This window comes from Ammodytes marinus (assembly GCF_949987685.1).
Source record: "Ammodytes marinus genome assembly, chromosome: 8".
In the NCBI taxonomy this organism is placed as follows: domain Eukaryota; kingdom Metazoa; phylum Chordata; class Actinopteri; order Uranoscopiformes; family Ammodytidae; genus Ammodytes; species Ammodytes marinus.
Window position 1 is genome coordinate 17,679,332 of NC_137212.1, and position 17,193 is coordinate 17,696,524.

At 41.2% G+C, this 17,193-nt stretch overlaps 1 protein-coding gene across 1 annotated transcript; it reads right to left on the minus strand.

The window, feature by feature from the left end:
* Positions 1-1,586: 1,586 nt before the first annotated feature.
* lhx4 (LIM homeobox 4) lies at positions 1,587-10,985 on the minus strand (the record flags this gene model as incomplete). Its single annotated transcript, XM_080032706.1, is given in 8 exon segments — positions 1,587-1,978; positions 3,166-3,337; positions 3,881-4,035; positions 4,572-4,774; positions 6,486-6,657; positions 10,635-10,740; positions 10,742-10,934; positions 10,936-10,985. Coding segments are annotated over 8 exon segments (1,443 nt in total).
* Between the last annotated feature and the right edge of the window lie 6,208 nt (positions 10,986-17,193).

A 17,193-nucleotide genomic window follows, 5' to 3' on the forward strand; every position in this document is an offset into this window, starting at 1 on the left:
AAATAGTCACTGATATGCTCAACAGGTCAAATCAAACTATTCGTTGCCCAAAAGAAAATTGCATTTTGAGAGAAACAGAAACAGTGGTTTTTACTTTTAGTGACCTAGTCTTCTAGTCTCAGTTGCCATGGGAGCTTTAAGATGTGACCGATGTAGCCTGAACTGTAAGAAACAACATCAGCCCTGCAGTCATGCCAGCACTGAGGCTCCAATAGGAGTATCAGCCCAGATAGTGGGGGGCTCTGTGGTAATCCCTCTGACATGGAGGCAAGGCAGGGGCAGGACAGACTGACAACACATCTGGGGTCGGTAAGTAGGTTGATAGCAGGCAAAGCTAGAGCTCTGCTGGACTAGAGTAGATTACCAAGGGAAGCCTGGATCAGACTGAGGAAACACAAGCACAGCCTACAACAAAGCAAACATATCTCAGTGTTCCAATACTTGTTGGTGTTTCGAATTATAAACTAATGTTTTGTATGTATGTAACCATTTCATTTGCCTACTATGCAAATAAGTCTTCAGGTGTGGCATCTGTGCATTCATTAAGAAATAATAATCATAATACAAATTTAGATGTGTGTCATATATTACTAGAATGGAAAAAGACCCTAAACATCTTGACTGTCATCCATCCCATAAGCTTCAATGCCTGGTGCGTCTTAAAATAGATCGTTTTAATACTGACAGCTTTCAGACAGCTTTCGCACGGACAAAAACAAGTCAAGCACCTATAAATATAGAAGAGAGACCTGCTGTGTAGCAAACAGTGTTCCCCCTCCCTCAAACAGAGACATCGGTTTCTACGGACAGACAGACAGACGGACAGACCAACAGCCATCTACTTCCTAATAATTTGTAAGCCTTAGCAATACATTAAAAAACGTCAGCATGGTTAAAAATTCACACTTGTGCCACTGTTCTTGTAAATTTCTCTCCCAATGAAACAATGAATGTGTTTTTTGCCTTGTGCATATGTCTCTCCTCTTTCTCTCTCTCCCTCTATCTGCATTCCTGTCCATACGTGTAGAAAAAGAAGAGGAGAGTAAAGTGCATCGCCAATGTAAAAGGCTTTCGATATGGCCGGACAGCAGTCCTCACTCATTATCAATCAGAAGCATGCAGGTGCCTCCCAGAACTTATATAGGGACTTTGATCTAGATTGTAGCCCATTGTCGTAAGCTGTGAGACAGGGACGGTTACTTTCAGGGGGAAGAGACCATGTTGCTTGTCCCTTGTGAGCATAATCCACGGATTTATTGGAAATCCAGTCTCATAATCAGAGTGTCAGAACAAAAATTATAAAGTCAGATGATAACAAAACTTGTATGATACAGTGTTGCGATCGAACATTCAGCGTTGTGTGGAGATGTTCTTCTTCTGCTTTTTGTCCGGTACTACACATCTGGATCCCATTTAGTACCTCGCCTAAAAAGGTACCGAGAATCACACTTCTTCTCTTACTTCTCTTCGTCTTCACCCCAATTTAACAAAACATACCAGTCTTGGTAGGGCGATGAGACAGACATGTAACAAAATGCCTCGTGAGTCTGTTTTTTTATTTTGTCTCCAGTGTGGATTTTCGACACTCAAAACTGGGAATGGTCCATCTCGTCCAGCCACGAGGCGGGGCTGGTGGGGAAGTCTGGGTATCCCGTACTGCTGCCTGTGGAGAGGTCGGAAGTGGGGCCCCCTGCCATGGCCCTCAGAGCCTGTCCCACCCCGCCCGGCCCCCCCTGCACCACCAGACTGTCCATGCTGAAGCCCAGGGTGTTGAGGAGAGGGGTGTGGCCAGGCAGGGAGGTGATGGAGGAGGGCGACTGAGGCAGGCCGTAGGGGCTCCCTGCTCGGATGTCGTGGTACTGCTGCCCCACGCCGTCCACCGAGAAGCCGCCGTTCAGCACCGAAGCGTTGCTGGTCACATCGCCCACACTCCCGTAAAGCCCGTTGGTGTGGCCCAGATCCGACAGCACCTGGTCATCTGCGTAAAAGGGAGATACCGTCACTTCAGTTAGCACTGAGGGGTGTAAAAAAAAAAACTTTGACACATCGTGGGGTGCCGTCAAAACTGCAGGAGGCATTATATAGTTGTTATATTTCAATACGGTTAAGTGCTTTTATGAGGGAGATTTATTGTGGGCGACATTATGGTGGATTTCATGAAGGTACAGTAAGTGGAACCGCGGGAGCCATGGAGGGATTTAATAAGTATTTGAGTTTTTTTGCTGGTGAGAATTGATGCACATTCCTCTCTCTCCCACAAAAAAGGTTTTGTGTGTGCGCAATTACTGCAACACAAAATATTTGTTTCCATCTCAACCTCCTCTCCCCCGGGTGGCTTCAATAACAACAAAGCACTTTCTCTCTAATTGACTAAAAGCCTCCCATGCTTTATAGAGTTTCTGTCACCGTGTTTTAATTTCTCATAAAAATGGCCTTCTTTTTAAAAGTGGCTAGGAGACTTTTATGACAACCCAAAACGTGGTTAGCAAACATTAAACAACATAGGGGGATTTTTGAAATGTTTGTATTGCACTGAGGACCCTCTCTTCCAATAAGCTCCATCATGGCGACAAACGGAGGCAGGGTGAGGGATATTGTGAAACGAGAATGCTTTTTTGGGACACCCGAATTGCCACAAAGACACATTAATTCGCCGCCTTACTCAGAACCATGTCATTTAGTAGCCCGTAGCCTCCCTGATTCCTGTTAGCATGACAGCATGACTGACAATTCCCTTCTAGGAATCGCTCTCTTAAAGGTGCACTATGTAACTTTGGGGTGTGTCAGATAAGTGAACATTTAACAAGTATATTCTCATAACTGATTAACAAACTTTACTCACAGGGAAATTGGATCCCTAGAACACTGTTTGAAGTTAGAAAGCTACTGTTTCACTGTTGTTGTTTACAGCAGTAGGGCCCAGAATTTTGTTTACAAACATACTGTAGTCTTACGTTTGGTTCCAGGTACCTTAAAGTAATGTAGTTTTTGATACATAATTATAGAATTATTTAAAACTAAGAATTAAATGTTGAGAAACATTGCTTTGTAAACTAACTGCAGGTTCTGCAAATGTAAACAAACCCCTCTCCCCTTAAATTGCTTAGTGCACCTTTAAATATTAATAGTTATGTAGTTGTTTGAAGTAACCCGGACGATATGTACCTCTGAAGCTCAGCTCGCTGTCGCTGAGTCCTGCGTCGTCGGCCGAGCTTTCCTTCTCCACTTTAGTTCCTCCTCGGTTGCGTTTGACACTTTTATAAAACTGAGACCAGCGATGTCGACCCGCATCTTTCTTCAGACGCTTTTCCTTTGCTCGTCGGTTCTGGAACCATACCTGACGGAAATGGAAATAATAATCATAATTAATTGGAAATATTTCGGAAAGATATTGGAATTATTCAAAACAATTACATAATATTCTAACTGATAATCTTCATCATCATAAACCTTTTTTTTTTTCAAGTTTATTCTCTCACACATCAGAAAACAACAACCTGATTCTCATCACAATGAATGTACTAAAAAACACTGTTCAAAATGGTGTGGCAAAAGCATTCACAATACAATGTTGAATAAACAGAAAAAGCAAGAAAATTGTGGAAAATTGTGGTCATAAAAGCGAAAGAAGAGAAGTACAATACATCTTCTCAGCCCTTCAGGAAGGCTGTTCTAAAGCATGAAGGCAATGATCACAAAGGCCATGAGTGCTATTTTTTAACTTGTGCTACAAAGCATGGTTATTAAAAATGTAAATTAGTTTAAAGATGTTAAAGGATGATATTATCTATCTGTGCTGTGGTGAGAAACCAAGGAGCTGCCTTTTTGAACATGTTGGAGAATAATAATAAAAATAAATAAAAAAGACTAAACCCTCTACCTGCACTACTCTCATGTCCAGCCCCGTCTCCGAGGACAGCTGCTCTCTGACGTGGCGCGCCGGCTTGGGAGAGTTTTTGTAGGCACTTTTGAGGGTCTCCAGCTGCTTGGCTGTGATGGTGGTCCTCGGTCGCTTGGTCCCTGCCTCTGAATCATCTGAAAACATTGTCACAAAGACACAAAGTGTGAGTGACGCCTTCTTAACATTTGTTACGTCGCCGTTAACAGCAGTGCCCCCTCGGCCTTTGCATGGAGCGCGTGTGTGACAAATGAAGTGAATAGTCATGTATGGAAGTGTATTATTGTCCTTGTGCATCTGTCCCACTCGACACAGCAAGAAGACATAAATCTATCCAGCCCCGGAGTGCCAGAGGAAGCAAGTTATTGGGGCTGTGGCATATAAGAGCTTTGCTTTACTTTACATAATCAATCAGAGATGCATGGAAACCTCTGAAGAGAGGGAGAGAGGGGAAGCACCCACACACCCAGATGACAAACAACATAGATCCACAGTCGGTAGTCATTTAAACTGTATTACACAGCACACAGAGCTTACAGTGATGCTGATGCACATGTCCAAACACAGCTGTTCAAGCACTGAACCACCTAGGCAATGTCTGGTTGGATTTCAGATGACTTATTGGCTAATGTTGTTGCCTACATCTTATTGTGGATACGTGACGCAGACCTACCGTTTTGTTTTGCCGTCTCATAATCCACCTTGCACACCAGCCTCCCGTCCTCCATGAGGTAAAACTCGTCCCCAGTGGCCAGCTGTCGGCTGCACATGATGCAGGCGAAGCAGTGCAAGTGATACACAAAGTCCTGCGCCTTCCGCACAACCTGCGTTGGAGGGATCCCCTGTTGGCATGATGCACACTTTGTTCCAAAACGCCTGCAGGGAAACAGGAAAAACAAGAGAGCCGCCATTAGAGAATTGACTGTAAAACACACACAAGGTGGACTGACACCCTTCTCCTTTTTTCATACCCGCTTTACAGGTCTATGGAGACAGTGAGACAGTGAGAGCAACCCGAGATTAAAATTTCACATGCTCGACAGCTATTTCTTCAACTGCAGCCAAGAATGATGGCGGGGTGTCGGTATTAATAGACGCTCCAGCTGTTGTAGAGGAGAAAAATCAGCACTGGAATGCATTTCTGTTAACGATAGACCTGTCCGCAGGCTGATGGATGGAGAGGATCAATGCACTGTGTGTGTGTGTGTGTGTGTGTGTGTGTGTGTGTGTGTGTGTGTGTGTGTGTGTGTGTTCTTGTGCACGTTTGCATGTTTATGTGTTTGCAGATGAAGTACTGAGAGTTAAGGAGGATGAGGAGGAGGGGGTGGAGAAGGAGGAAGAAGAGAAAAAAGAAGAAGAGGAGGGGGAGGAGGGGTGCTCACAGTAAACACACCCCGAGGAGAACCAATAAAACACCGACTCAGAGAGGCTTTAAATCACACAACCAGCCCACGGAAATAAAAAGAGCAAGGTGAAGCCTCCAAATCACTACTGGGAACTGTGAGTCTACGAATGTGCCTGTGTGTGTCTCTGTGTTTATGTAGTATGTGTGTGTTCTCCAGTTTCCTTCCCCCCCCCCCCCCCCCCCCACACACACACACACAGTTTGAACATGCAAACATCCCCCTGGTTGTCCCCTGGGTGGGCTAACACAGTTAGCCCCTCAGTGAGTCCCCAGAGCTCTTTAGGTCTCATTCAAGCTTTAAGCATTAAAACCTTTCAAACATGATTTAGTAAAGAGCCCGGATCTGCTGATCCTGTTTTGGATAAAAGTCAAACTCAATTTTCTTCTGTAATGCCTCAGAAATCCAATGAAAGAAAGAAAGAAAGAAAGAAAGAAAGAAAGAAAGAAAGAAAGAAAGAAAGAAAGAAAGAAAGAAAGAAAGAAAGAAAGAAAGAAAGGTTTTTGGCGCACATATTTTTAAATGTTGCTTCCTCTCATGATGTCAGTTGAACAAAACAGTAAAAAAAATTAAGACATGTAAGGAATATTATGATTATCAGAAAATATAAATTGATAGGCTAATAAATAGGCAATAATATAATAATATAAGCCATTTTTGTCCAGCATGCTGCCTGGAGCCATCAGCAATAAGAGACCAGTGAAGTTTAACACAGAATCATTTTAACAAAGACAAAAATAATAATTAATTCAGAGTTAATTAGCATAATAATAATAAAGGTCATCATGATGACTTAGCTAAAAAATAAAACTGATTTAGATAATAATAATAACATGTAAAATTATTATTTTGTCTATTTATTTATTTATTCTCGAAAAGGAATGCTGTGTCATGAAACGACCGAAGAACTTCCTTTACAATAAGATTTACACTAGCACGTTAGCAAGTAAGCTCACAAGTTAGGCTATTGCTGCTAGCAAGTTTTACCCTCGGTAGCCTATATATCAAATAAAGCCAAATTATTTCAATAAATAGCCTATTTCAGTCAGAATTAGGCACTTTCCCTCTTACACAGCCTAGAGTAAAAGTGACCAAAAGAAAAACTGAGAAACTCAGTTCAAAAATATCTAACTTCACCACTGAATCAAAAACAGTAATACAGCGGTTCAGTAAAGGCCACTTACTTAAAGAAATCTTCCTTGCAGTAGACGCTTCCTGCCCGGGAGAAACATTTGTCCGCCAGCGGAGTCTGACAGTCGGCGCACTTGAGGCACTTCGAGTGCCAGTGTCTGTCCAGCACCTTCAGGATGAACTTGTCCAGGATGTGCTGACTACAGCCGGCACACTGAGGGATCTCTGTGGAGACAGAGAGCACATCATGGTCACAAACATATACACACGCACAAGTCCACTCACGTTAAACAGTAAAAAAAACAAAAAAAAAAACAATATGCTTACACTGCAGATAGAAGCGGAGGAATATGCTATTTAAACTTTGCATGTTCCCTCCAATCACATTATATTATATTATATTATATTATATTATATTATATTATATTATATTATATTATATTATATTATATTATATTATATTATATTATATTATATTATATTATATTATATTATATTATATTATATTATATTATATTATTATTAGGCTACTATTATAGACTATTAGCCTGTATTCGATTACATTTTAGCATAATAATTTGATATTATAATAATTATTGTTATTTAAAAATACAAGATCACATCTTTAATGTTCAAGAAGATATATTTATATTATAATATAATATCATTATAATCATTATAGCCTATTAAAATTTTTAAAAAATGCCTTTCACACTGTAGTCTTTGAATTGGCTGAAAACCCATCCTATTTGTCAATTTAAAGGTTCTTTTTTATTTTCGACCGACTTCTGTCTCGGTAGTTTCTTTTTATCACTTTAAATGACTAAATTCAATTTAATCAAATTTATATGGCGCCCAATCACAACTGGCACTTTTCCTAGGTCTCGACCGTTTCGCCTACTCTTTAATTTACAGATATGAAAACATGTGCACAACCCACTGAATACATTTTTTATGTTAAAATAGCCTATTTGTTAAATAATAAAAGACATTAGATACCATGTTTAAAAAAATAGTTCGCTTTGCTTTGTAAAGCGCTGTTCGAACATGTCAGTCACTGTCCAAGGTGCTGAACTCGGTTTCCCAGCGGTGCAGGGCGATTTTAGATACTTTCTTCTTATGTCACTCGTATTGATTTCTCTTAATTTTGTCAGCCAGCTCTGTGCCTCTGAAGCCTCGTCGTCTCTCTAAGTGTTTTTCCAGGAGGAGGTGTGGTTGTTGCTCAGTGTAAATTCAGGGTCAAGACGAGATTAAATTCCCTTTTTTTATGGCTGCGAAAAACACACACCTCTTTCAGAGGCTGCAGCAGAGCACGTGCACATGAAGAACCAGGGACCATATGGCATCCCCTTCAGATTCCTCATTATTAAGTAGTTCAGTAGCTGCATAGATCATCTAATACTGATTTTTAAAAGCTAAATTAAATTCATGAACCCTTGAGGAAGTCAAATGGTCATCCATAGAAAATACGTATATTTACTCCATTTACAGAAAGCTTACTCGGCCATGTTGTACAGCAACTGATTCATTTTATAGAAAATTAAATATATATTTTTTCAAATCATAATCAAATTATTCCTTTCCATTATATTTAACAAGGGAGTAATTACTGAATGACGATTACTTTGTTAATCCTTAAGTTTCCTCCATTCTTCTAAATGGAGCTGCAATTTTACAAAACTCACTTTCGCGGCTTCTCTTAGTCAAACATCACATGATATCCGATAATGTAAAATCAATATCGAGGCAAAGTGGACAGATAAAACATCAGTTTAAACACACACACACACACACACACACACACACACACACACACACACACACACACACACACACACACACACACACACACACACACACACACACACTTGGCCGTGAAGTCATCGAACAATAACAGTCAAAGACTCAACAAATAAACAAATAAATAATAACATACAAATAAAAAATATAAACTCCCGGGTTTTGCAACATGAAGGTCGAGGTATTCTGAACAATACAGTCTGGAGGGGGAGTTTTTTTTTGTCAAAGCACATTTTTAAGAACAGGAAAAGAAAATGTTGTTCTATTTGGTTACACCAGCAAAACAAAAGTCGAAAACAGGCTAATTCAGCAATAATCATATATGTATATATTTATAATGTTATTTATCATTGAAACATTAAAGGAAAACTATATACACAACATATACAGAGCCAACATAGTCGGTGCATTTTTAAATATCTGGAGATGTTTGTGTGAATGAAGCTGTGCGAGGGGGGAAGAGAAGTGGTGCTGAAAGGAAAGCAGCACGAGTTTGGCAACGACATGGGCGTCCAATGTGTGTGTGTGTGTGTGTGTGTGTGTGTGTGTGTGTGTGTGTGTGTGTGTGTGTGTGTGTGTGTGTGTGTGTGTGTGTGTGTGCGTGCGTGTGCGTGCGTGTGCGTGTGTGAGAGAGAGAGAGAGAGAGAGAGAGAGGGGGAGAGAGAGAGAGAGAGTGTGTAAACCTCGTGTCTTCAAGAGGACTTCATATCTTGGTATCTGTCGCCACCACTCTCCACTCTCCACTCTCCACGACATTCAGTCTCATCACCTCCGTCATTTCTCACATAGTGAACCACAGAGATGTCCAACATCCAAACTGCTTTTTATTAGATTTTTTTAATATAAGCGGATGTCCACTATGGCAGCCTATAATACTCCCTATTGTCAAATGATTTGTGGTAATTAAACGTGAAGTAAATACTTTATAGTCCATACTAATAGCTTGCGGGTTAAGGTATGGTTGTAATTGGCCTGAGTCAGCAGAGCACGCTGTCCACGTTATAACAAACGGTTTCGATAAATTCTCTGTTGCTTTATATTCCTGGAATAATCCAGGTTTAAATCCAGGATGAATGCTGCTACTGCAGGGGGGCTGAGTGGCAGGATCTTTATCCAATCTTTTAATCTGCCTCGATTTATAAAATTAAATAGCATAAGCCGACCACATATAGTCTCTTTTCTAATTTAAATACTTTTCTGAACAGGCTTGCGAGGGACTCTACAATGCCACGTATCACATCCTCCTATTTATTAAGCGGCACTTTTCTTTACAGCTTGTTTACACCAAACAAAGGAGAGTAAAATGGCACAAAAACAATACGCAATAATCCTAATTTAGTTGAATACATTTGAAGGCCAAATACATGTTAGAATGTATTAAAATAACCGTGCAATATTTAGAGACACAGAGACAAGACTGACTGAAAGTTATTTTCAGTGATTTGAAACCAATGATAAATCTAATTATCTCACTGTAGTATCCCGTTTTGTTGTGGATTATTTTGGGAGTATAGTATTAAACTGGGTCCATCTGTACATTTTACTTACACGCCTTTAAATAATTAGGTCAGAGCAATGATGTAGGATCCCATTGCACTTCTATCTTGATTTAACGATCAGATTATAAAGGGCCTCGCGCAGATTAACACACCGAGGCGAACAGATGTAAAGTAATTCTCGCCTTAGGTGCTGCATTAAGACGCTGCAAAATAACTGCGATAAATAGTAGGTAGCCTATTATAGGCAACCCTTAATTATCAATGAGCACGAACGAAAATATAACGCCACTGCTTTGAAGCATCCTTAATTGTAAATAATCAACCCGTCTTTGGCCTTGTTTCACAGACAAATAAAGCGCATCGGGCATCTATTTGAACCGGTAACGAGTGTCAATCAAAGTCAGAGTGTGTTCGTCTGATGGGTGAAGATAACTGGGTCTGATGCAGGCTGGTTTACAAATTAACAGTTGCCTGTGGTGGCTCACTGTTAATACCAACAACCTGACGGCTGATGCAGCAAAGTTTCAGGCCAAATTGGAAAATGCAATAATAGGCCTACTTAAAATTGTTTTTTTGGGGGGGGGGGTTTTCTGAAGCCTATTGCAGAACCCAGCCTATACAGCTCTGCGAGGCTGCAAAGATTAATTGGACATGGGGGTGGCCATTGCTTGGTTTCGGGAGCCAGTAATCCGTATTATTTATAAGGCGCCTTTATGCTATTTGAAATATAAGCATGACACATCTGTGGCCTGTACGTGACAGTCTAAGACTGAGAGGTTGATCATCCTCATCAGATTCCTGTTACTAAACCTCCTCTCTCTACAGCAGCACGGGCTGCATTAGCCGACCGGTTTCCAGATGGATCATTGACAGGAAAAGGAGGGTAAAAGAAAAATGTCTTACGTTGCAGTGGCACTCCGAGAATATCCGGTAAACTCTTCACGGGACTCTCTGTTTGCAGGACCGCCGCACTTTGCATCATCGTGATCCACACCGGGAGACAAACGCACTACACATACACCCGCCACACGGTGGGCGCACTCCCCCGTCCTGACTCGTGGAGAAAAAAAAGTAGGATGGTGCTGATGTGGAGGCCTGTCTCTCTCTCTCCTCTCTCCTCTCTCTGCGGGGTGAGCTACCTCGCTGTCCCGGCAAGCCTCTATCCCTGCTCGTGTGTCTCTATTCCCGGGCAGATGTCCGTGCCGTCCCGTGCCGAGCTGTTTTGGAGTGAATCAGACAGGCTGCTCGGTCCATTCAGCGTTGCAGGGGCGGCGGGGGCCTGACGTCACCGCGGCAGAGGCTCACTCGGAGGGCCAATGGGAGCGCAGGAAGAGGAGGCCCCACGGGGCGGAAAGCATCCTCCATAGGTGAACGAGAGAGGAGGAGAAAGCGGAGGAGGAGAAGCGTCTATAACGCGCTGTATGAAATTGTCTCCGAAGAGGCGGGACCTTGGTCCTGTGGAGACCATAAATAGCTCACTGCAGTGGCTCCCAGAGGAGACCCTGGGCCAGCAGGGCTTCTTCTAGAGAGCAGGAGGTGCGGATGCTTAGGAACACTTACATTTCACTTTTATTTTAGGAATGAACAATAAGGCACTTTATAAAGGAAGGATTTGAGCTGTGCTTGCGGATTTCACTGCTGTGAGTGTGTGTGCTGGTTTGTCAACTAACATTTGTGTAAGACTCGTTTGACAAAATCTAGGCCTAATGGAAAATTTGTTTTCTAGACAATGAAATAGTGATACAGTGAACTAAACATAATTAAATTAGGCCTACTTTTTCTGCGTTTCTTTTTGTCGAGATAGAATAAACTGTCAATGGTCTTGAGGCAGGCGATATATATAGTATACAAGGTGCATTTAGGCAAGCTGTCAACGTGAAATGAAATCAATAATATTCCCCAAAAGTATTCAGCCACATGTTTTTTTCTGTTGTTTCCTCACATCGGTTTAAAAATATATTTTGGTTGCAAACGGAGTTGTCACTATATCAGCAATGGAGCAAGTGAAACCACACCAAAGAAGTGACATTATTGGTCTCATGTCTGAGTCAGATCCACAGCACCTTTACCTGCATGAGCCGTAGGCTACTTTTCCCCCTGGCAGTTCGCAGCCGGTGCTCTCTTCTGCCTCTCTTCAGTGACAGGTAGGATTAGGAGTCTGGGCGCAGTCCTCCTGACAGTGTTCATTTCAAAGCCCATCGTCTGAGACTGCTCTCCCGGATAAGATATTCCCCCCGGAGGTCTGCTAGTTCAAGCTAGATGAACTCAATCTTCGCTTCCAATTTACTTCAAGCGCGGAAAATAAAAGCACAGTCAGACAGTGGCGCTTTCCCGCCGCTCCGCCGCCAAACCAAACGCAGGTTGTTACCATCAACAGTGAGTCTCTGAGACTCTGCAGGTCCCATCAGGCGAATGAATGTGTGTGCACTGGATACACGGTTAACTACGACAATCCAACCAAATTTATTATGTACAAGAAATTTAATTCAATGTTATTTATTCACTGTTTTTCCAATTTAACCATAATATAATTGTATTTACCATATGTGATTTTGCTGCACTTTGAATGTAATAATTATTGCACCCATTCAAATCAATTAACTACCATATCAACAAGAACATTAATACTGATAATAACAATAATAATAATCATTATTATTATTAGTAGTAGTATTGTTGTTATTGTTATTATTATTAAAATTATAATAAACACAGACTCTAAATTAACATGAGAAAAGGTAATGTGAATACAAATCTTCTTTATCGAGAAAAAACAATGATATTGAAGAAGACAAGACAATTGTGATTAAAATGCATGCAGAGAACGACATGCAGCGTGAACGTGGATAGTTACAGACAAATTACAGAAAAATGTGTGTGGCGATGGAAACTGATATTCTGCTTTGCTCTGAAAAATTCCATCAAGTAACCCTGCGCATCTAGCATTTTATCTGCTACATTTTGCTGAATTTCCGTCATTTCAATATACGGGCGATATGCTATTGTCACTCACCGCGTTTATATAGGCTACTGGAGGGACCCACAATCCCATAAGCCGCTCGCCTGTATGGGTAATGTTTCAAATGTAATTTAGTAAAATGAAAACTCACATCAAGCTGATTAAAAAAGGAGGCTGGGATATTACAGGAATTTTATCCAACCGATATGAAGCTGCAGCCTCCAGGCCAGGTGCCCCCTTCATCCACCCATCCTTCCATCCATTCATTTATCCATCCATCCACCCATCCATCCATCCATGGCGTGCAATGCGTGGCAAGAAAATCATCGGGTCTTACTTTATTTACATTATACACTTTTCCCCTCAAGATCATTTAATTTATTCAACTATTCAATTACTCTGATTGTTGGTATCGAGACCCCTTTAGCTGCCCTGGAAAACAATGCGGATAAAAATGCTCTTAACCTGTCAGCAAAGGGCAACACAATTAGAATAATTGACGGATGCAACGAAAAAAAATGCAGAAAGCAAAAGAAGATGTGAGCTCGCACATCTGGTTTACTTGGACACTAAAATTATGTGGTTTATTTTTTTCCCCGTCATTAAATGAGAACAGGCACAAACCGTGGAAATGACTAGATGAATTGCAAAACAATCCACATCTGGATCTATAAGGGCGCTTTCAGTATACTGCATGAGGTGAAAGCAAACATTAATAGATGTGTAATGATAAAAATGTAGCTACACAAATGTATATTTCTATTTTGACAACAGACGCCAAATAGTTTTTGCCACCAGTCCCTCAAGCATCTAATTTAACTTTATACAAAAAATAAATACATAAAAAATAATCTATAGAACAATGCACAAACACAAGAAATGAAAGCAAGAACATGATAAACTAAATAATGATAATAAAATATTACAATAATGCACTGAGTGAGATAAGACTGGTCTTGGTGTACAGCCTATATGAAGGAGCTATACTGTAAGAAAAAAAAAGCTGCTCTCTGCAGAGGAAGCAGCTCTCTGGCAATAATTCAAGCAGAGGGCGACTCCTTTGCCACCGCCGTTGACCCAGCCACCTCTAATTAGATCTAATATTTCAGTGGACGAGTTCATTGACATCTGCGATTCACAGATACATCACTGAGCAGGGACTCAGAAATACAGGATTTCATCCATCTAAAAATTGAGGAGGCTCATATAGTGTAGCCTAGGCTATACAGGTTATTACAGGTGTGAAGCTGTGCGTCACCCTGCTGTATACTGTAGGCTACAACTATGCAGCAGGCCTGGTTATCAGAAGCCCAAACATTAATATATTTAGCCTTATCGGCTGAATTAATTGTTGTTGTATAATACAGGATTTATGCATTCTTGTTTTGGAACATTATTGCCACTTTTAAAGACGTCAATTGCATCCAAAAACACAATTCCAAATAATTTAAACGTTTAAAAAAATTATTACATTTAAATTTTAAGAGGCACTAGAGCAAATGCACCTTGGCAAGCGTTCATTGTGTGTGCAAAACAACTGTTACCGTTGCGATCACTTAAAACAAAATGCACGGTATCTCAGTGACTTCTCTTCATTAAAGGTGCACATTTTGGACAGCTGTAAATGATCATTTATGCCTGCAAGATGAAAACAAAACATCACCGTGCAGACCTACCTAATCAGACTGTCTCCTCTTCCTCCTCCTCTTCTCCATCCGCTAAGTCTTTTTTATCTTCCTTTTTTCCTCCTCAGGCAGGATGAGTCGAGGCTCGCGGAGAAACAGCAGCAGTCAGTCAGGTCCACACGTTCTCCGGCATCCCACTGACAAAACAACAACAGGCAGCGATGGCACCGAGTCCCGAACCATTTGGTCCGAACGCGCGAGAGGAACAGAGAGAGTTACAGGGAGAGAGGCGGAAAAGCGACGGGGGAAACCTTAGGAGAGAGCATGGAGGGAGAAAATTAAATTGCACTTGGGGGGCAAATTCTATTAGGGAATAGTTATTGTCTCCTGACAGCCCCTGTCCATTTGGGTAATTAGTAGAAGAGATTGGTTCAACAAACGAAATCTATTCCCGTCAGAAATTATATTTTCCAATTCCCTGATTGAACGTGACCCCGTTGCGCTAAGACGAGGCGGTAATAGGCTAATTTGTGTCAAATAAGGGGTGCAACAGTCCAGCCAAGCCCGCTCGGTGAAAGACCTGAGTGACTTTGAAAGCACATTGGCGAGGTTTATAACCTAATTCACTACACACAGCTGGTAAAGTATTACATTAATTATTATTATTATAAAATTAGAAGTGCAGAATCACACATTCTGTATAGCAAATAAATAATTCAAGTAGCATACATAATATCCATGTGTTCATATGACATGGCACCTGCCCAAGGTATTGCACTGCATACTGCCCAGTGCATGCTGGGATTCCAGATTGACCCCTATGATCTCCATCAGATATGCCTGGAAAGCAGATGAATGGATGTATACAATCCTGGATCCAAACCTTTGCATGGGAGGTAGTCATTTTCTCCCTCCTTTGCTAGAGAATTCAGTTTAAATATCATCACTAAAATCCATGTACACAATCATGTCGGCATGTGATTATTGAATGTGCACCATAAACAAGACAAAAATATGTCTCTGGACTGAAGTACATCATTTAATCAGGCTTTCATTGAGCAAACATAGGCACAACATGCTGTGTGTTTTTGTAGGCCCTCGGCAAAATGCCTGTAAGCTCCCCAAACCAACATTTTCTTTCAGGGTTGGTTTCATGGCCCTCAGGTTGAGTGTCTGACAGTCTCCCAAAGGGATCCTTAATTTTTAGAGTGGACTAGTGCTAATTCAGTTTAAATGACAAACTCAAGAGGACTGACCATGGCACAACAAACGGCACGGCTATGATAATGTTGTCTAACTCTATTGCCATGAAAGAAAAAATTAAATATTGAACTTAAATGTTGTTGCAAAATGCTATATTTTCCTTTTTGTATTCAAGGTATAAGACCTTAAATCAGATGACCCTAAGCCCCTTTTATGACTAACAAATTACATTAAAGACATTTGAATAAGCGAAAGCTTACTGAAGCCACTTTTCATAGACTCAAGATTTTCCCACAGAAAGCAAGGAGGGAATCTTCCCACTCCCAATGACAGGAGCAGTGTCAGCGTCTGAGTGAATTAAAACTATGTGAGTGACGAGTACTGGAACTTCTCCAGCTTCAATGCCCACACTTCCTGTAAGCTGTATACGCTTACTCTGCAGGAGGGGCCAAGAGCAGAAACAGGCAGAAACAGAACATCAGAGTAGATGAAGTAAAGGTCAGGTTTGTGTTGAAATTTAAATTGTGCCATGGTGGAGCGTATTATCAAAGGCCTAAATGCAGTTGATAGTAGAAGGGTTATTGATTCACTGGGACTTCCCTCCCTCCTGTCCACGCCTCTGCACTCTCTCTCTCTCTCTCTCTCTCTCTCTCTCTCTCTCTCTCTCTCTCTCTCTCTCTCTCTCTCTCTCTCTCTCTCTGCTGGGCACAGACAAACTGCAAGGATTTCCAATTTGCACAAAATAAAATAATAAGTCCTTTGGTCTCTCAAGACTAATCAGATAGGGATTGTACAAGGATCAGATGGAAACACACAAATGAATCCACTCATTTGGTTGAACAGTGGCTGTGCGGTAAAGTGACAGACTGGTCCTCCTGTTCCCCTATAGGTACAAACAGAATCCCAACACGCTGATGTTTGGCAGATCAGCAGATGAGAGGGGGGAGGGACCGCAGCAGTAAAATGAGATGGATCTGACCCTACTTGACTCCTTCCCTTAAAAGGCTGAATGTTTAAAACCGAAAGGGGATCTGCCTTAGTTTGGCGGTGATATATACCAATACCATATATTAACCTCTTTTTCATAATTTATTCTCCCCCCCCCCCCCCCCTCACCTTCTGTCCACAGCAGGAAGCTTTATAGTATTATTAAAGTCAGAAAGAGAGATGACAGAAAAATGCATCAAGCCCCTTCTGCATTTTAATATCAATACCGGAGGGGTAATAAACATCGAGGCAGAGAGCGTACAGGAGAGGAGCGACTATAAAACCCCACATTGTCTAATTTATGGAAGACAACAACAGGGCAGCAAGGTGAGGATTTTACCCTTCACTCCGTGCTTTCAGAACACAACAATGTTTCAACATTTTTTTTTTTTTTTTTGCGATGGATAAACACAAGAAAAAGTTTGGAGAAAAAGTAATCTGGCTGCCCCTCCTCCCTTTTTTTGAGTGCATGGCTCATTTTGTTCCACAAAGAGGGAAGATACACTTGACAATCTCTGTGCAAAATATAGTCTATTTCTTTCTTCGTTTTTAAAGGTTGACAGTAGGCCTGTAACCAGCAACCCTGAAGCTCACCAATTCACAAGTTATATTGTTATAATATATCTTAAGGCCTCTTTTATGCTAGCAATATGATGTATGCATGTACTGATTTTCTTTTATACAGTCG